Source organism: Bos taurus, chromosome 3, assembly GCF_002263795.3.
Source record: "Bos taurus isolate L1 Dominette 01449 registration number 42190680 breed Hereford chromosome 3, ARS-UCD2.0, whole genome shotgun sequence".
NCBI classification, from domain to species: domain Eukaryota; kingdom Metazoa; phylum Chordata; class Mammalia; order Artiodactyla; family Bovidae; genus Bos; species Bos taurus.
Genome location: NC_037330.1, coordinates 84,225,014 through 84,246,536, shown reverse-complemented (window position 1 = coordinate 84,246,536; position 21,523 = coordinate 84,225,014). Strand labels below are relative to the sequence as shown.

Genomic DNA, 21,523 nt, shown 5'->3' with positions numbered 1-21,523 from the left:
AGACTTTATTTTGGGGGCTCCAAAATCACTGCAGATGGTGACTGCAGCCATGAAATTAAAAGATGCTTACTCCTTGGAAGGAAAGTTATGACCACCCTAGATAGCATATTGAATAGCAGAGACATTACTTTGTCAACAAAGGTCTGTCTAGTCAAGGCTATGGTTTTTCCTGTGGTCATGAATGGATGTGAGAGTTGGACTGTGAAGAAAGCTGAGCGCCGAAGAATTGATGCTTTTGAAGTGTGGTGTTGGAGAAGACTCTTGAGAGTCCCTTGGACTGCAAGGAGATCCAACCAGTCCATTCTAAAGGAGATCAGCCTTGGGTGTTCTTTGGAAGGAATGATGCTAAAGCTGAAACTCCAGTACTTTGGCCACCTGATGCGAAGAGTTGACTCATTGGAAAAGACTCTTGATGCTAGGAGGGATTGGGTGCAGGAGGAGAAGGGGACAACAAAGGATGAGATGGCTGGATGGCATCACTGACTCAACGGACGTGAGTCTCAGTGAACTCCGGGAGTTGGTGATGGGCAGGGAGGCCTGGCGTGCTGCGATTCATGGGGTCGCAAAGAGTTGGACACGACTGAGCGACTGAACTGAACTGAACTGAACTGAAGTAGGCTTTAATTTCATGCCCTGAAGGCTGTCTTTTTTGTTATTGGTAACTTGCTTGTACAGACAAAAGATCTGCAGAGATAATAGAATGAGGTAACTGACTTCACATACGTGATCAAAATAATGGAAATTCAGTGTGGTTATCTTCTAGATTCCAAATATCTGGACAAAAATTACAACATCCATTCAATCACGTGGAATTTCCAAACCTCTGAATACTGGGTCATGTGTCAGCAAAGGCTATATGTGTTTCCTTGGCTGTATAATTACATTAATAATGCCAACTAGCCCTGTAAATTTGTCGATACCCATAGATTTCTTCAAAGGAAAAAACATTCCAATATCCTCCAGCATTTTTTTTGTGACCTGACAAGAAATAGTGCTGTTCAAGTTCCCAAATGAGTCAATTGTAATAGGTTTCATTTAGAAAGTACCCAATCTATTTTCTAATAGTTTCTGCATTTATTTTTTTACAAATGAAAGTTTTTTTCACAGGGCTTTAAAAAAAATAGTATTGTAACATACGATAGTGCAGTTAGGATTCCAGAGATTATTTCAATTAGGTATTTAGTCACCTCCCTGCTTCCATTTGCAACTGCATGCGTTCTGATGCACTCTTGGGTGTCACTGATAAACGTTTCATAAACTTGCCGTTTGAAAACACAGGGATCTGTTCAAGTCTCCATTCCTAAACTTGTTCGGATGACTTTGGTCCAGTAACTAGCACATTCCTGGGCAGGGAGTGAAATCACAGTAAGTCCAGCTGAATGAAATTGAATCTTTGTCCAGCGTCTTTAAAGAAAAATCCCCACATGTGAAAATGTCTTGAGTTTCTGAACACAAGACAACATGTGAAGGGCACACTGATTTTGAGATAGGATGGGAAAGGTTTAAAGTGTTAGGATGTCTGGTGGTCTTATGTTGTGCTGTGCTTAGTTTCTCAGTTGTGTCTGACTCTTTGTGACCCCATGGACTGTAGCCTGCCAGGTTCCTCTGTCCATGGGGACTCTCCAGGCAAGAATACTGGAGTGGGTTGCCATGCCCTTCTCCAGGGGATCTTCCCAACCCAGGGATCGAACCAAGATCTCCCTTATTGCAGGCAGATTCCTTACCATCTGAGCCACCGGGGAAGCCTCTAGTGGTCCTAATGGTGTTTAAAAGTTGGTATCTTTGATTATTTTATAAATTATTTCTTCCTCTTGAAAGAAAAATTCAATGGACTTTTTCTCCTTCAATTTCAAACATTCAAGTCCCCACTCCTCAACTTTTTATCTTCCAGACCGTATGGCAAAGTGTCATTTGCAGCATTTCATCTCTTCTTTCTCTCCACGGCTGACACCCCCCCCCACCCCGCCTCTGTTGCTTTCCTCGTGCATCTTACTCTGTAACCCTCAGTCCATCTAAACTAGTCAACTAACATGTCTTTTACAGCCTGTCACGAAAGCCATCTCCTCCTCTACAAAGCTTTCTGTCCCCCCTGCCAGGTGTCACTTTTCTGTCCTTAAACACCCCACAGATTTTTATGTATATTACTTTTAGGCACTCATATTTTCACTTTCTGTACTCATCTCTCCCCACTAGATGCTAACATTTCAAGGATAGCAGTGTGTCTGGCTCATCTTTTTATCTCCCATAAAACTCAGCATAGAGCCTGGCACAGAGGAAGTGTTCACATGAGAGCAAGACAGAGACAGAGAAAGAAAGAGAGGAAGAATGGGAATACATAAGATATCTCTCCTCGATGCAGCACAGCAGTTAGACTTGGTAGTTTGAGGGAATGAGGATTGGGTAGTCCTTCCTTTTAGATTGAGACAATGAGAAACTGGATATTCCTTCCTTTTAGATACTTGGCATCTCTCATGAACAGAACACAGACTTCTTTTCAAACTTTGCATCTGCCAGGGTTTAGGGGAGTTTGTTGCTTCCTGTGTCTGGAAGTAAACTCAGAATGTCAGAACTAGCAAGGACGTAGTGTATAGCACAGGGAATTATACTCAGTATTTTGCAATAACCTATAATGGAAAAGTATCTAAGAAATTATATATATATATATATATATATATATACACATACACACACACACACGGATCATGTTGCTATAAATCTGAAACTATTAATAAAACAACACTGTAAATCAACTGTATTTCAATAAAAATTTTTTAAGACAAATATCTAAGACACACACACAATAAAAAGAAAATCAAAATACACTAGCTCTCTTATATTATCTTTTCTGCCAACGTGCCTCACTGGGTCATCCCCTTCTCTTCCACCCCAGCAGGGGACCTGGCTGCCTCTGTCCTCAGGCCGCTGAGCCCAGCACTCAGCCTCTTGGTGGCTACTCTGTGGCACTGGAGAGGGCTTTCTCCAAAGGGTTGCTCTCCGTTCACACCCTGGCTCTACACAGAAATCTGTAATTTTCTCCCTCTTCTGTTTTCCAGTGATGACACACATTTCAGGGGTTGCTAAATTTGAATTAGATCTCGAATCTGGCTGCCTACTTTCAAAACAAGCTGATGCACTCACATTTTCTAGTTTGTGAGATTTCAGTAGTTTTACTAATATAGTTTTTATCTTAAAGAAACCATCAACTGACATTGATACAGATATTTTAATGTCTTAATATCTTGTTTTGCAGTCATATTTTACCCCCAAAACAGCAAAGTTCCAACTATTTTTTATTCAGAACAGTTGGACCACTTTTTTAGCCCCATGATCAGCTTATAATTGTTGGGTCAAGGCTATTCCAAACTCCAAACTGATTCATCTGGAACCTCGTGTGATTCCTCTATTCAGTCACCTCCCTTATTCCTTCTTATTCAGAGGCAAAAAAAGAAAAAAACACCAGATAACCTGGGAACAACAAAAGTTGGAATTCTCATTGACTCACAGGCAGTCAGTTACATCCATTTCTGAGAACATAGAAGCTGTTCTTCCAGGGAACACCTGCCCAGTTGTAAAGAGCAGAGCTAATGGGTGATCTCAGCCACTCTCCCTGGCCATCCCACAATCTCCCTAGAGATAGATTCCAGTATTCGCAGAGGCTCAATTACATATAAAGAAAGAATTGTTCATGAACCGTTTTCCAATTGCTCATACTGAGGCCTGACTTGTACTGCCTAACTGAAGGATTTTAGAATTAGCAATGCATATGGTAAGTGGGCAACACAGAAGGATATGGGATCAGATTCTGACTTGAAATTTTGATACTTACCTCTGTGGCTAAGGCTAAGACTCTTGGATAATCTGAAGAAATACATAGGAAGAGAAAAAATATGATCAGATTAGCCCATATAAGAGCTGGCATGTGTTTATTATAGGAATGTTTTTTCAGAAGGCTAAGAAAATGGTCCATGATGATGCTGCTCATGTAGGTCAAATGGCTGCTAAAAAAAAAAAGCAAACACTTTCTGTTTCAGAAGCAGACAACTAATCAATACTTTGATTTCTAATAGTCATGTTTGTCATGAGGACTTTTACAATGAGGTTATATAAGCAAATTGATTTCCCTGTTGACTTTATCAGAAAATCATCAAATGCCCCTGAATCTTCCCTCCAGAGTTCTCAAAAATACCTGTCTTCCCAGAAAATTATTTTCTGGACTTACTGATTTTCTGAAGCTCTTTCTGCAACATTTGATGGTTGCTGTAAATAGACAAAAATTATAATTAAGACAGATAATGTAATATAAGAGCATAGTAAGCACAGTTGTATATAATTAATTACCATATAGCCCCCTTTACTTCATTTTATATTCATGTTGAAAGCACTTAACTGGGCATGCGTAATTGATTCACCACGGCGTATATGATTGTTTTAACAAAAAGTTTCAACCGAGGCTTTTGTTCAACAGGATAACTCCCTCATTCCACTGCTTCTTTGGGAAAAATCAAATTCACCCTCTGTCATATCATCTCTGGAACTGCATCCTGTTATAGGTGAACACTCTGCTTATTGAAACTACAATAATGGAGGATGAGTCAGACTTTCTTTCTTCCTTTCCTTGTTTTTCCTGTATCCTTGATTTTTCCCAGAATCAACTTTCTATAGAATAAGTTTCCCTGAGCACCTTTTCTTCCATCCAGTGACTTGGATACTCCAAGACTCCCAGATCTTTATAGTTGTAATATCTTTTTTTTTTTTTTTAAGGCAAATACCTTACCACCTCTTTCAGCATTGCTCTTTAAAAAAAAATAAACTTTGGAGCAGTTTTAATAGCCTATGAGAGAGCATTAAGGGCCTCCTGGGATGTTTGGTCTCATGATTGAAGAAGAAACAAGAGCCAATTGTTAGTCTCATGGTAATTTTGAGTGGCTCAATTATTTAGATGCTAACCCTCCTTTCAAAATGGCAAAATTTATGTCTGGCAAAAATATTAAATAGAGAATGAAATGTAATACAGACCTTTCCAGATTTAGTGCTATGTAGGAGACCTGGGTTTGATCCCGGGTTTGGAAAGATCCCCTGGAGAAGGGAATGGCTACCCACTCCACTATTCTGGCCTGGAGAATCCCATGAACAGAGGAGCCTGGCAGGCTACAGTCCATGGGGTCATAAAGAGTCGGACTCAACCAAAAGACAAGCACTTTTATGGTCAGTGAAGACCTATCTTCACACAAAAAAGAAAAGAAAAAAAGCTTATGTTTCCTAGGATCAGTCAGCATGCTTGTTGAGATGTCACCAGTACAGTGAAGTCATCGTAGGAAATCCTGTGTATATCTGTGATGATCAATGCAGGCATGCACACACAGCTCTGCTAGGACCATCACACCAAGGCCTTACGGTTCAAGCATTTGTCAGCAGTCACTTACCCTTAGAACCTTAACTTATTCTTCATGCCTTTTTGTTCCTTCTCAACCTACCTACCTATGCACGTGTAAAAAATACTTTTTTTCCTCCTAATTGCTAATAGGCTTAACAGGTTATTTTATCTACAAGTTTCCTCCTTATCTCTCCCACATCCTCCTTGTGCCCTAGGAACAGATAAATTCCCTATCAGGTAATTATAGTCCATCATTTTCAGTATAAAACTTTCTGTTAAGACTTTTGAAAGCACATCAAAGTAGAGCAATAGGCCGAATGAAACCATTAATAAAGAGTATTTGACTGAGCTTTTTAAAAAATAAATTTCCCCATAGCAATGAGCGAGAGGCACTTACAGAATAACTAAATGTGTCTTTCAAATCTGTACAGGTTAATCTGACAGGATGGGCTGGGGAAGAAATCGGTTGCTAGACAATGTAATGTATCATACAATTAGATCATTTTAGATAAAGCTATTCAGAGAAGGCAATGGCACCCCACTCCAGTACTTTTGCCTGGAAAATCCCATGGACAGAGGAGCCTGGTAGGCTGCAGTCCACGGGGTCGCTAAGAGTCGAGCACGACTGAGCGACTTCACTTTCACTTTTCACTTTCATGCATTGGAAAAGGAAATGGCAACCCACTCCAGTGTTCTTGCCTGGAGAATCCCAGGGATGGGAAGCCTGGTGGGCTGCTGTCTATGGGGTCGCACAGAGTCGGACACGACTGAAGCGACTTAGCAGCAGCAGCAGCAGATAAAGCTATTATTGGACAAGTTCTTCTCAAACAAATACTACAGCCACAAAAAGTTTCTTCTTAATAGATATCAGGGGACCCTTTTATTCCTTCTCTGTTCCAACACAACCGTACTACATGACCATCACAGCTCTGCGTGGGTGACTTACTTCTAAGACCAATAGGACTTGAGCCAGATTGGTTGGAACTTTTGTCTCTAGATATGCTTAACAAAGGAAACAAGAAGTCTGAGCAGTTTTCTGTAGAACAGAAAATCAAAGGAAGAGAGGCAGATGATGTTAATGTGCGGGAAAAATATCTGGCAAAGGAACTTGATATTATTCCTTCAATTATTTGTGTTTTTTAAAAAGTGCAAATCCTTTTCATCTTTTAGATAGTGCATGTCTTGTGTTAGTCCAGAAAACTTAGGCTTTTTACAAGTATGGGTAAGAAATTTGAAATTAAGTAATTGTCTAAAAACTCTAGTAAAGAAAGAATATGAATAAATCCTTGGAGTTTGTGGTTAAGAAGTGAATTTGAAGGACACCAGAAAAAAAATGTTCGTTTGGATATACGAGCCAGTGAAACACTAAAGCTACAGAATTTTTTCTCTGTAGAGTGAAGCTCTTCAATATAAGTATAAAAACCAGCAACAGAGCATTTATGTACTGTGAAAAGCACAGTAAGCTGAAGTGTGGTACCTGAGGTCCCAGGTTTACATGGGGTCTTGATGGTTTGTACCTGAACAGAAAGGTTCTAGGATGGGAAGACTACAAATGTTAATACAGTAAGCACATTTTGTGATCGTAAAGTTCTAGACAGCCCACTACGCCTGTAAAGCCAGTGTGCTCTAGATGGTTTTCCACTACCTTTCTGGAGAACCCAGTCCCTTTGTAAAGACTCTTCTATTGTATTTAGAGATAGAGGAACAGGAACATCCCGTGATCTTTAGGACGGTGGTAGTGTGAAAAGCAAGATTGTAAAATGAACTGCTTTCCTCCCCTTTCTACCTGATTTCTTTCTCCTGTGCTTTTAAAGACTAGGATATCTCTTTCTGACCCCAGAACTCATGTTTCACTCAGAAAGTATACTTTGCAAATGTCCTGCATGTTCTAATTTGTATGATGGAAGGAGAAAAGAGCTCATCTGAGCACCAGTTTGACGCTGTTTTACTCCAACAGTCTTTGGAAGCCAACCCCCCTTCCTTTTTGACTGTCTAAAGTGCCCTTGCTAGCTAGATCCCTCTGCTAGCTACAGTGTTTGCACATTTCCTTGTTAATCAGCTGCGTAGGCTCGGAGACTGTGTGTTTTGGTGTTGTCTGCGTGTGCAATCTCGTGCTGCTTCCTGAACGCATGTGTCCCTTCCCTTCACAGCCTACTCGACACCCAGCACCTCCCCCGCAAACCGATTCGTCAGTGTTGGACCACGGGATCCAAGCTTTGTAAATATCCCTCAACAGACACAGGTGGGCCGCTCTCATCTTTTCTGTATGTGGTGCAGCTTGTTTTATTCATCAGGTGCATTGTAACTCATCTTTCGCCACCACAGGCTGCGTTTCCCAATCCCTGTTCGGTCCCTTTACCTCCCACCCCCACCCCCCCACCCCCACCCCCCAACCTCGTCCCGGCCCTTCAGCCACCTTTCCACGTGTTCTCAGAAATCATGGAAAACAGTGCCTGCAATTTTTGTTTCTTGTATTGAGGGGGTAGAAGAGGAGGGCTTCTGTGCCAGACCTACTTTTGCTATGGGAAGAAAGTTTTCCCAGGGCTGGATAGAGAGTGCTCCCTCTTTTAGGAATCCGTGTCTCTGCGTGTGAGCAGACAGAAAGAAGTAGGCCCCTATTGAACCTGGAAAGTACATTCTGCTTGCCAGTGACATCAGAGTGCATGCTGGGGTGGGGGGCCAGCCACTCTTCTGTACTCGTTACAGGGTCCCCAGGACCCTGACAGTCTTTCTAAGAGAAAGGGAAAGAAAGAGTTCCTGAGCCCTGTTAAGTTGCTGGTATTGGTGCAGCAATTGGTATAGGAGGTATTTGTTACGGGCTACGCTGGCCCCAGTGGGGTGGGAGGGGATGGACGTGAATTAATGTCATGTTTTGAGGTAGGTGATTGAAAAAAGTTTACCAGGACATCTAGAGTTTGTTTTTCAATAGATGTGTTTTGTGCTAGTATAGGTCAAGGAGAAGGTCTCACTTTTAAAAGTTTTGAAATAGCTGCTGTGAATTGAGAAACAGTGAAAGACTTTTAGAATTCCAGGGTAGTAGCTATAAAGATACTTAGAGATGTGTAAAATAGAATTAGATACACGTTTTAGAAAAAGCTCCTCTCTCATTTCTTAACTAGAATGTGACTGTATGTTATCAGAATTGACATAAAGAAAATGTTTTCCCTTTGAGGTTCTGTTCAACACAGTGTTTGAAAAAATTCTCCAAGATGTTTTGTGTATGTGCTGCGGTGTGTAATCTCCAGATGCCTAATTTCTAACTATTCATCTTTGTTTGTAACACTATGAGCAGGTGCTTATGAACGAAATAGGTTTGCTTTCCTGGGTCCATTTGCTTTCTTTGTAAAAGATTTTAGTTTATTGCTGTGTCGACAGTGCGGGTTAAACAGCATTGCATCTGAAGCCTTCCTACACTGAAGCAGGGTCACAGAAAGTACAGCCTCGGAGGAGGCAGCTGTAAGGAGAGGGGAAGCAAAGAGGGGAGGAAGAAAGTTAACTCTTGAATTTCCCACTTCTGCTGTTTCTTCTGAAACCGGCAAGGGAGGGAAGGGGAGGAGGGGGCAGGTGCATTGGCATCCGGGATTGACATTGCCTATTCCATACTCCCCACAAAATTGTTCAAGTTTATTGCTTACTTTCCCACACCTTCAAATACTTAACTGCTGAATTTGAAGTTGAATAATTACCTCAGATGCATTAAAGTAGAACATTTCTTGTTGTGCATTTGTCTTACATGGTCAAATTCAATGAGAAGGGAAGAATTGGGGACAGTAGCTTTATATTGGATTATTTCTTTTCTCAAAGCACCAGTGGGCTCAGGTTACTTCATTAGGAACCTCAAAAATGCAGTTTGGAAATGCCCTGTTTGTATTTTACATACTATTTTTATATAAGCTGTGGTTCACTGCGCTGAAATTGTACCCTGCATTCCATTCAACTTGTTTCTCTATAATCAAAACGTGTTCTATTCCAATATGGCCTTGTTTCACAAATGCCTTATTTAACCCACAAACTGAGTCTTCATGATGTTGACCACAAAAATTCAATTCTTAAAATCCAGATTTTCTACGCATCTGGATGAATGATGTCATGTAGGCCCAATATTGGCATCTGGAACTGAATTTTTGGGTTTCTGTTAAATATTTGGCATCATAGGGACAACAGCTTAAATGTTTCTTATCACAGTGACACCTGCCACATTTGGCTTGGAAAAAGCCATCCCCAATTGTCTTATGAGAAACTGCACTAATGGAGTTATTCTTTTTCCCCAAAAATATATCCTGAGATAAAAATTATGTGCTCTAAATGTTTTAATATTTAGATGTATATATTAACTTTTTTTAAAAAGAACTACTTTCTGGAACCATTTGGAAGGCATATCTATAGATATAAATAATAAAAATAATATTTTTTAAAATAATCTTTCTGAGAGGACATCAGTTAAGAAGAGGAATTTTTATAGGAATTTTTTAGACATAATCTGAACATGGCCTACAGATTAGTAATTTCCTAGTCAAGCCTACATTTTTTATATAAATACTTTTGTTAATAGGCATGAAATTTGTATTAATTGCATTATGGGAAAAGTTTTCTGGGAAAACAAAATTTTGTAATGTGCCTTGAAGAAGTAAAATTTGAAGAGTCAGCCAAGCAGATAGGTGAGCTTTATAAATGCAGAAAAGGTATCCTGCACAGAAATCCATAAACAAATACAAAATAAAATGGCCTCTCTTTTCCCCAAAGAAGCCTCTTCAAATACTTGGAGCATCAACCTATGGAAAACAGATGACTGAGCGACTGAACTGAACTGAACTGATGGTCCCTATTTCTTTCTAGTAGATAGAATTTGAACTAACGAATAGACATTTGAAGTAGTCAGCTTTCAGTTATCATAAGACCATTCCTTTTAAAAAAAAAGTTACTTGATTATATATAGCCCCTATTTATTGAGCATTTTCTATGCACTTAAGTACGTTATCCAACAAATCTTGACAGCCATCCATTAGGATATATATAACCATCCATTAGGATATATATAATTATCTCCATTTTATAGATGTGAAACCTGAGATCTAAAGAGTTGTTGATTTTTCCAAGGCTATACAGTGGAGAACGGAGCAAGAATGTGTCCCCAGTTCTGTCTGACTTCAAGACCTATGTTGTCTAACTACTGTATTGTACTTCCTGCCTTATAGAGTGATGAGCTACTTTCCCTGCAGATATTCAAACAGAGACTGATGCTCAACTCTCAGGAATACCACTGGCATATTCCCTGGTTTTAAATCTGAGTTTTCTCTAATCAGAGATAGACTCTGATCATTAGTGTATACCCGAAAGAATTGAAAACCAAGTTTCAAAGAGAGATTTGTATACCCATGTTCATAGCAGCATTATTCACAATAGCTAAAAGAGGCAAGTCATCCAAGTGTCCATCAAAAGATAAGTGGATAAACAAAACATGGCATATATATGTTACTGTAGGTATACCATTTTAATGTGGTATAATACATATTATCCAGCCTTGAAGATGAAATTCTGCAATATGTTGCAACATGGATGAACCTTGAAGACGTTATGCAAAGTGAAATAGGCTAGTCACAAAAGAACAAACACTGTACGATTCCACTTAATACGAAGTACCTAGTGTAGTCACATTCGTAGAGACAGAAAGCAGAACCGAGGTTGCCAGGAGCTGGGGAGTGGGCAGAATAGACAGTTATTGTTTAGTGGTATAGAGTGTTCATTTTATAAGATGTAAAAAGCTCCGAAGATGGATGATGCTTGATGTTGGTGTTACACCACAGCGTGAGTGTCTTGCATGCCACTGAAATGTCCACTTAAAAATGGTTAAGATGGTAAAGTTTATGTACATTTTATCACAATTTTTAAATGTGATTATTAGATAAACTCTTAACGACCCTTTCACCTCTTGAGATTCTGAAATTCTGTAAACAGCCAGGAAGAGTGGACTGTTTATCAAAAAATAATCCCCTGTCATTTTGTGCTGAGCTCTTTGAAAGCACTCGTTCTCATGTCCGGCACATAGTGGGTAGTCAGCAAATATGGGCTGAATCTAAATGATTCATAAGGAAGTTTAAAAATAATGACTTTTTCTTATTACTGTCATGATACATGTTAACTGTGGAAAATACAGATGGGAAAAATAATTTTTAAAAATCTCTTGTAGTCCTACTGTTAACATTTCTGTCTAAATCCATCCAGACTGTTTCTGTGCATACAAATATATTGCAAAAATGAGATCATATTATATACACTGTTTGGTAACCTGCTGTTTCTTCCCCCTTAACAATATATTATGGCCTTCTTTCCATGTAAATTGGAAAAATTGAATATTGGCTTTTATTGCACCTATTCATCATCTGTAATGATTGGTAGGGAAAGATAACATGGATAATTGAAAGCCATTTTTCCTCCTCCTTCCTTCCAGTCTATTTTTTTTCCTCCAGAGAATTCCTCCCTTCACTGAGACAGAATTGCCTTCTTTTTAGCCTTGCCCTGAGCTAGTTTTCTTTCAAACTGCCTTCCAATTGCATTGTATTAATATAATTCACCCCAGCTTTGGCTCTGTTGGAACATTCCTGCCAGGTTATCCATCCCATTCTTCTGCCTCACTTTTCTGCTATCTCTGCGACTATCACGATTTGCCTCCCCGTTTCCTTCTCCTCCATTTTATAACTCATCATTAACACGGTGGGTAGCCACCTCCAGACAGCCTTTAGAACACCCATCTGTTCTGAGAAAACACGACCACCCTGAATCTCTTTATTTTTCAGTATTGTCCCATGACAGTTGATAATAACATATAGAAACGACTCTGGGGCATAGAGTGTTTACTTCACTTTGGACACTGTTAATGTCCCCCGCACACCCACTGAATGATATAAGAGAGAGCATGCCATCATATCAAATAGCTGAAAGCCAATGACCATCTCAATTGCATCTCATAATTTAATCTGATCCCTGAAAACGAGAGCCATTAAAAGGAGGCATTTATTTAGAGAGAAAAAGTTAGTATTTCATCATCAGGTAATAAATAGAAATACCAATTCCCACACAGAAGGACTGAGCAAAGAACTCATTTTCATTCAGGTTCTGGTTTAATCAGAATGTTCAAATAAAATGCTTAACCTGCAGAACGCCAATGAGGACTAATTCTTTAAAATGAAAAATGAGCGCAAACAATATTAAAAACAGGCATTTCTTCCCTGCCACCCAAATCTATCACTGTTCTGCCTCAACAGAATTGTGGTATCTGAAAGGCTATTTAAAACCAAATTACCATTTGGGTTATTAGAAGAATCGCTTGGCATGGCACGGGCCTGATTTGTTGACAAAAAGGCACAGGTGCTGTAACCTTTGCTTAATAAATCATTTAGCTGCCTGACTCAAAAGCAATGTGACTGCCTTTGCCTCATGAAATTTACAAATGTGTGCACAAGCCACAGGCTTCTCTGTGCCGGAAACCTGCCCACCTGGAGAGGTCCCCGCAGAGCTCAGTTATGGCACAGTACTTGCTGTCTGCCTTTGGGGGGGATGCACAAGGAACATAGGGAGGTGGTGGGTATGGAGAGTGTTTAGATCTGTTGCCGTTTTCTGTGCCATATTCCTGAAGCTCCACCTGAGAAACCAGTGCTCAGGCGATCTGCAAAATGCAAAACTTTCTAAACCCCTTTCATCAATCACTCATCATTTCTAACTGTATTCCCAACACCTACAGAATGCAGGGAATAACAATTCTCCTCAAGTCGCTCAAAGTCTGATAGAGGAAACAGATGTAAAAAATAACAGTAATGACAACAACATTAATGATGCAGTGTGATAAGAGTTAACAGTAAGGATTTGCCTAAGAGGCTTGGAGTTGGGGAGAAGACCTTTCAAAGAGTAGAAGGGACAGACAAGGCAAGATAGCTTTTCTGTCCTTGTCTAATTTTGGATTGATGATATGGCTCTGGCTCTTAGACATTTTACCTTTTTCTGCTACTTTTAATTTGACCACCCATGAGCTAGACAATAAGACTTTATCCCATGTAAAGTAGAGAAACATGTTGAGCTGTCTTCTTTGAACCAAACAGATGAAATTATTAGACTCCTTTTCTGCTGCTGGCATGTCAGCCAGACCCCCACCCCCCGCCATCCTTCATTTCCAAGAAGCAATGCTCCTTACGTAATATTCTCACCCCAGACACCAAACTCACTAGAGATTGCAGTGCAATTAGCTGAAGCCATTCCCTGCCTCCTCCCCGCCCTGACCCCAGCCACCTACTTGGAGGAAGTTGGGTACCACACAGAAGTTCAAGGAGCAGCTGGAGAGCTGCAAAGGCAAGAAACTCAGACTTCCTTATAGAGGAGAAAATAAACTATCCTCCCCCTTCCAGTTAAAACTGGGTCTGAGCATTTGAGTTACAAGCCCATACAGCTGAAAACTCCCAAGACTGGAGAGGAGTGGCAGATGAAATTCCATTTACTTCTAACTCTGAAAAAAGTTAATTGGCCAAACGGGCACTCTGTATTAAGCGCCGGTGCGAACCGTCACACGTTAGTTTCTGTGCCTGCACTAACTACAGGTCTCAGAGCCCTCTGAGATTAGTGCCGTTAACCTTGTTTTGCTTCTCTGATGGCTCAGTGCAGGAAACACAGGAGATGCAGATTCAGTCCCTGGTCCGGGAAGATCCCCTGGAGAAGGAAAAGGCAACCCATTCTGGTATTCTTGCCTGGAAAATCCCATGGACAGAGAAGCTTTGCGGGCTATATAGTTCAAAGGGTCACAAAGAGTTGGATGCAACTGAGAGTGTAGGAGAGAAATTCCCTGGTTTCGGAAGGGAATCTCCCTGTTTTACTGATAAGAAAATTGAAGTTTCAGAGAGTATACTTGTCCCATGGCAAATGAGGTAGCCAGGATTTGAACCAGTCTGTCTCCAGAACATCTCTTTCCTGAACACTGTCTGCATCCTTAACTGTTTATGATGAAAGGTTGCTGACCATTTTCTCTTTGTGGCCTGAGGTTGACTCTTACACCAAGGAATAAGACCGCCGCTGTACTTGGTTCTTCTGAAGACCTGCCCCGGTTTCCTATTAGCTCCTGCATCTGTGAAATCAAGACTGAGCTCATTCTCTCATTCTGCCTGGGAAAAAGACCTTTACTAATGACATTAGTCAACATCTGTGAGAACTGCCAGGCTCTGCCCAGAGAGGAGAGCAGCTGAGGTTGTGAGCTTTCCTTTCAGATCTTGATTGGAGCTTTATTTCATCACTTAGAAGTGGTATGCGTGCTTCATTTTGGGGTAATTTTTAAAATTTTTTCTTGGTAATTCAATTTTTCTAGCCTGGTTTATGAACTACAAAATGGTGATAACTGTATTTATCTACCTCCTACGGTTGTTTTGAGTCTTAAACTCAGTGCAGAAAAAGTAAATGCTTAACACCTGCTAATACTCAACAAGTGATAGCATTGGTTGTTTGGTTGATAACTGTTTATATTTAAACATTGTTTTCTGGATTACAAAGTATTTTCTCATGTGATCTTCAGAACAACCCCTTGAAGTAGGCAGAGCTGTTACTATTTTTATCCCCATTATATAGATTTAAAAACTGTGTAAAGGTTTAAAGAGAGGGCAGTGACTTCCCCAGAACCACATAGCCAGGGGTTGGCAGAACCAGGACACAGACCCACTTCTGATTCCAGAGCCCACACTTCCTTCAGTGCACCCATCGGGAAAGGACATGTGTGGTCTTTCAGCAGCACATCATCATGTACTGCTCTGTGGATATGGGCAGAACCTGCCTGCCAAACGCTGGATCTAACGTGACCATCCAGTCAGGACACAATTTGGAAAACGCCACCAGTTCAGAATCTCATGGATTCTTCCATTGAGCATCTGCACTAAAGGTACTCCAAAAGCCTCATTCTTTTGGGCACCTCTGTCCTTATCTAACCTTAAGATAAGTTGTGCCCCAAGGAAGAAGAGACTTCCCAAGGGGAAATCAATCATATCTCTGAGGATAGTAAAGTGAAAGTGTTAGTTGCTCAGTCGTATCCGACTCTCTGCCACCCCATGGACTATAGTCCACCAGGCTTCTCTATCCATGGAATTCTCCCGGCAAGAATACTCAAGTGAGTTGCCATTTCCTCCTCCAGGGGATCTTCCTGACCCAGGGATGGAAACCTGGTCTCCCATGTTGCAGGCACATTCTTTACCGCCTGAGCCACTTAGGGAAGCCCCTTTTCTGAGGGTAGTAAGGACTGTGGCAAATGAATGGACCCCCAGCATCTGCAGAGAAAACAGGGCCTGATCATTTGTTCTCTCACGTTCGCGGCTCCAGCCGTAGGTGTTGAGTAGTCAGCGCCGCCTCAGGGAGATGAGTTACCCCTGCCATCTGCTCCCTCCCACTGCGGGCAGGAGTGACTCCTCCGGCTTCCCAGCCCCCACACCAGCCTGTATGTTCTTGCCACGTTCCTCTTCACAAACACTTGGCAGCTGACTCATGGACAGCCTATGAGACACTCTTAAAATACATTTTTCAATAAACAGAACCGTTGTCTCTCAAGTTTTAACTTGGCAGCATGTTTTAGTTGTCCTCAGCCACAGATTTCACTCCTGAACCAAGCCAGAGCCTCAGTTCTAGGTACTGGTCTGCTTTTTCTTCCTCGGTTTTTTAACTTCAGAGATTCTATCACGTTTAATGGCATGTTTTAGTTTGGTTTTAGTGTTTTTGTTTGTTTTTTGCTTTGCTTAAAAAAGATTTGAGGAAACTCCTTCGATAAGTGAATTGATGATCACTGAAGGGATTAAAGGTGTTTATATGGGATCTGGCAGGACTTCCCAGGTGGTAGTGTTATTCAGTTGCTCAGTCATGTCCGACACTTTGCCACCCCGTGGACTATAGCACGCCAATCTTCCCTGTCCTTCACCATCTCCCGGAGTTTGCTCAAACCGTTGTCCATTGAGTCGATGATGCCATCCAACCATCTCATCCTCTGTCACCCTTATCCTCATGCCCTCAATCTCAGGCGGCTGGATGGTAAAGAATATACCTGCCAATGCAGGAAATGCGAGGTTCGATCCCTGTGTTGAGAAGGTCCCTTGGAGAAGGAAATGGCAACCCACTCTAGTATTCTTGCCTGCAAAATCCCATGGACAGAGGAGCCCGCTGGGCTACAGTCCATGGGGTCGCAAAGAATCAGACATAACTGAGCATGCATGCCTGCATGGACTCTGGCACACAGCAGGTGCTCAACAAGCAGTGGTTCCTTTTGTGCTTGCGTCTTTGCCAGTACTTAAATGAGATCAGTGGCGATGGAGAAGGGGAAGGTAAAAGGGAGATTCTTCAGGAGATTTTAGACATCATGGAAGAAGAGAATGGACTAAATGTCTGATATTTACTGATATTTAATTAGCTGTTTGGATTTTGGGGAAAGTGGGATAGAAAATGAAGTGAAGGGTGTGAATGGCTGTACAGAGCTGAGAGGAGTTGGGTGAGAATTTGATGAGAGCCTTACAGTGAAGTCAGAAAATTGTAGCATCAAATGCAAACCTGCCATCAACATGTCCAGTTCTGAAATGGGTCTTGATAATGATATTTCCAATGAAATATCCAACTAAGGGAGATGTTCTTTTTTTAAAGTTGGAATATAGTTGATTTATAGTATTGCATTAATTTCTGCTGTACAGCAAAATCATTCAGTTATACATGTACATATATATACACACATGCATATATATATATATATATATATACACACACACATTCTTTTTAATATATTTTTTCCTTTAAGGTTTATCACAACTGAGCGTCATTAGTTGTGATAAACCATAATGTATGTATATATGTATGTATGTACAATGTATACACACACAAGACACATGCTGGGATAAATAACAACCTCAGATTTGCAGACGATACCACTCTAATGGCAGAAAGTGAAGAGGAGCTAAAGAGCCTCTTGATGGAGGTGAAAGAAGAGAGTGAAAAAGCTGGCTTAAAACTCAGCATTCAAAAAACTAAGATCATGGCATCTGGTCCCATCACTTCATGGCAAATAGAAGGGAAAAAAATGGAAACAGTGACAGACTTTATTTTCTTGGGCTCCAAAATCACTAAAGACAGTGACTACAGCCACAAAATTAACACTTGCTCCTTGGAAGAAAATCTGTGACAAGCCTAGACATCATATTAAAAAGCAGAGACATCACTTTGCTGACAAAGGTCCGTATAGTCAAAACTGTGGTTTTTCCAGTAGTCATGTATGGATGTGAGAATTGGACCATAAAGAAAGCTGAGCACTGAAGAATTGATGTTTTCGAATTGTGGTGCTGAAGAAGACTCTTGAGAGTACCTTGGACTGCAAGGAGATCCAACCAGTCAATCTTAAAATCAACCCTGAATATTCATTGGAAGGACTGATGCTGAAGCTGAAGCGCCAATACTTTGGCCATCTGATGTGAAGCACCAACTCATTGGAAAAACCCTGATGCTGGAAAAGATTGAGGGCAAGATGAGAAGAGGGTGACAGAGGATGGTATCACTGACTCAATGGACATGAGTTTGAGCAAATTCCAGAAGATGGTGAAGGACAAGGAAGCCTGGCATGCTACAGTCCATGGGGCTGCAAAGAGTCAGATATGACTTAGCGACTGAACAACAATGGTTTATCACAGAATATTAAATATAGGTCTCTGTGATATATAAAAGGATCTTGTTGCTTATCCATTCTGTGTATAATAGTTTACATCTGCTAGTCTCAAACTCAGAGAAGGCAATGGCACCCCACTCCAGCACTCTTGCCTGGAAAATCCCATGGATGGAGGAGCCTGGTGGGCTGCAGTCCATGGGGTCACCAAAGAGTTGGACACGACTGAGTGACTTCACTTTCACTTTTCACTTTCATGCAATGCGGGAGGAAATGGCAACACACTCCAGTGTTCTTGCCTGGAGAATCCCAGGGACGGCAGAGCCTGGTGGGCTTCCGTCTATGGGGTCGCAGAGTCTGACACGACTGAAGCGACTTAGCAGCAACAGCAGTCTCAAACTCTCAGTCCGTCCCTCTCCCACTCTTTCCTCCCCCTTGGCAACCACAAGTCTGTTCTCTATGTCTGTGGATCTGTTTCTGTTTCATAAAAGTTAATTTGTGTCCCTGATAGCTCAGTTGGTAAAGAATCCACCTGCAATGCCGGAGACCCCGGTTCGATTCCTGGGTCAGGAAGATCCACTGGAGAAGGGATAGGCTACCCACTCCAGTATTCTGGCCTGGAGATTTCCATGGACTGTATAGTACATGGGGTCACAAAGAGTTGGACACTACTGAATGACTTTCACTCAGATCCCACATATAACTGATACATGGTATTTGTCTTTCTGACTTACTTCACTTAGTATGATTATTTCTAGTTGCATCCATGTTGCTGCAAATAGCATTATTTCATTCTTTTTATGGCTGAGTAATATTCTATTATATATATGTACCACATCTTTATCTATTCATCTGCTGATGGACATTTGACATGTTTCCATGTCTTGGCTATTGTGAAGAGTGCTGCTGTGAACTTGGGAAGAGCAGGTATCTTTTTGAATTATAATTTTGTCTGAATATATGCTCAGGAGTGGGATTGCTGGATCAAATGGCACCTCTAGTTTTTCGAGGAACTTCCATAGTGTTCTCCATAGTGGCTGCACCAACTTACATTCCCACCAACAGTGTAGGAGGTTCCTAAGGGAAATACTCTTGACACTCATGATCTGATTGCTTTAGGGAAACAAGGCCAAAGTCATGAACTGAAGAGTGGAATAGACTTAGGATTGAGTAGGATTGTTTTCACATCCTGTTTGTGCCATTTATCTGAGTGATCTTGGGCATGTTACCCTTTAAAATTCTGTTTCCTCATCTATGAAATGAAGGTGATGATATTATCTACCTCATAGAAGAAAATCCAATTAACTATGGCGTAAGCCAATCAGATTTTTTGGTTCCTGCATAGCAAGAAATCTGTCAGTGAATGGTTGTTGGCATTGTTTCAGCTGCTACAGGATGCCAGCAGGAGCCTTGCTCTTTCAAACATTCTGTTGTACCATCCTTAGCAGCCACAAGCTGGTGCCTCCTGACTACAAAATGACTGCTGCAGCTCCAGACATCATCCCCACATCATTCCCCATTATTCCTTTTATATCAAGGAACAAGGATCCTGCTGTTTTGGTTTTCATTGACTAAAGCTAATGGTCACATTTTAATCTTTAGCTGCAAAGAATGCCAGTAAAGCCAACACAAAATTATCTTGATTGGCTAAGATCATGACTCATTTACCCAGGGCTGGTCACATTGTCCTCCCTAAACAGAATTGCTCTGAGAAAGAAGGAGCAATAGATAGTAGGAAGGACTGTTAACAGTATCTGTCATCTTCCTTTTTTTCCCATACCCTGGCCGGTTTCATGATGTTTTCAACTCCAGTTCTTGCATTTGACTCCTTTCCTCTCTTGCTTCAATGTCTTTCCTCCACTCACTCCCTGTGTGTCTAGGAGACCTGTATGCTGTGTGTATGTATGAGTGGATAGTGATCATCTCATTTAAGCCTTCTGTTGGATTCCAGGATTTGGGCAGAAGTGCTGGAGTTTTGGGTAAACCAGTTCCCCCTGGGGTGGAGTCAAGGTTATCCTGGTAAACGAGCACTCCAGAAAGGCTGTGTTGAAAGACATGTGCCTTGGTAATCACAGGGGAGCTCTGGGAAGCAGTGCCCTCCGTGCACCCTCCCAGGTGCTTATCAGACACTCAGCAACAGGTTCTGGGTTTCTCTTTTACGACTTGGAACCAGATGCTTCCTTTTCAAAAGAAAAGAGCCTGGTTTTGCTGAGCTTGAGTCAACAGAGTTCAGAGAACAGGAAAATGGATCGGCCCTGCCACATGCTCTGAGGGGAGAAGGCAGTACAGGTGGGGCTCCCACTTCCACAAAGCCCCTGCATGTGAAAACCCTGTATGAGGGAGGCATTTGCTTTACCAAATGTTTCTGCGTTCTGAATAATGACCGATCACGGAACTTCCGTGGTGGTCCAGTGGTCAACGTGCCATGCTACCAGTGCTTCCACTGCAGGGGGCGCAGGTTCGATGCCTGGTCAGGAAGCTAAGATCCCATGTGCTGGTGGCATGGCCAAAAAAAAAAAGAAAGCAAAGAAAAAGCTTTCTGGTTATAAATAATGACCGTTCACATTAGGAGAGGTTCCTTTCAGACACAGGCTTTCCCAGGCCATCTAATGAGTCTAAGACCTTGAAGGTTCTACCAAAGCACAGTTTCAAGGCCAGAGCCTATTGTCTGACGTGAGATCTTTCTCCAAGATCTCATATGAGTTCTCAGTGATTCTTCCTGGCCACTTTTCCCACACCCACTTGTTTACCTTCCTGTTTGTTTATTAAGGACGAAGGCACATTCTTTTATCAGTGGCCTCTGTTTTGGGGATATAGCCTTTCAATGGAGCCTATTCATTGAGTTACATTCCAAAGTACAGGCCTCCCCCAAAATATTTGCATGAGAATTTTTCCTAAGGCTTCGCATGGCTTCCTTTACAGCAGAGATGAAATAACTTAGCACTTCTAATTGGCTTTTCCCTTTCCAAATGCTTTACACATTAACTAATGAATCACATGAGCTTGTGATAAGCTGGATCCCTGGGCTGGAGCTGGGACACTGGGTTAGGACAGGCTGTCCTGGCCCTGTGTTCCTCTCCCTCACACTCTCCCTTCCCCCACACCCCCGCCCCCTCCACAGTCTAAATGCGTTGGGCTCAGCCCAGACACAAACATCCTCAGCACAGCCTTGTGGGAAGGACCCAGCACTATCTTCCAAGGCTGGATGTTGTTCAGTGACTAAGTAGTGTCCGACTCTTTGTGACCCCATGGACTGCAGCACTCCAGGCTTCCCTGTCCTTCACTGTCTCCCTGAATTTGCCCAAACTCTTGTCCACTGAGTGGATGATGCCATCCAGCCAGCTCATCCTCTGTCATCCCCTTCTCCTCCTGCCTTCAGTCTTTCCTAGCAGCAGGATCTTTTTCAGTGAGTCAGCTGGATGTGCTACATGTTAAAGGAAATTTCAGGCCAGCCTTGGTGGCACATAGCTTCTGCCCTTCTCAAGCACAATTCTCCTTCC

At 41.7% G+C, this 21,523-nt stretch overlaps 1 protein-coding gene across 9 annotated transcripts in view; it reads left to right on the top strand.

Moving 5' to 3' along the window:
* NFIA (nuclear factor I A) overlaps positions 1–21,523 on the top strand; it is a 427,392-nt gene that overhangs the window by 377,999 nt on the left and 27,870 nt on the right. For 8 of the 9 annotated variants that reach the window (XM_059884867.1, XM_015465326.3, XM_024989708.2 and 5 more), the window contains one exon: positions 7,525–7,616. The exons of the other annotated variant lie outside the window; for it this stretch is intronic. In XM_059884867.1, the coding sequence (XP_059740850.1) occupies positions 7,525–7,616 (92 nt within the window). The remainder of the gene's footprint in view (positions 1–7,524; positions 7,617–21,523) is intronic. 9 annotated transcript variants of the gene reach the window in all.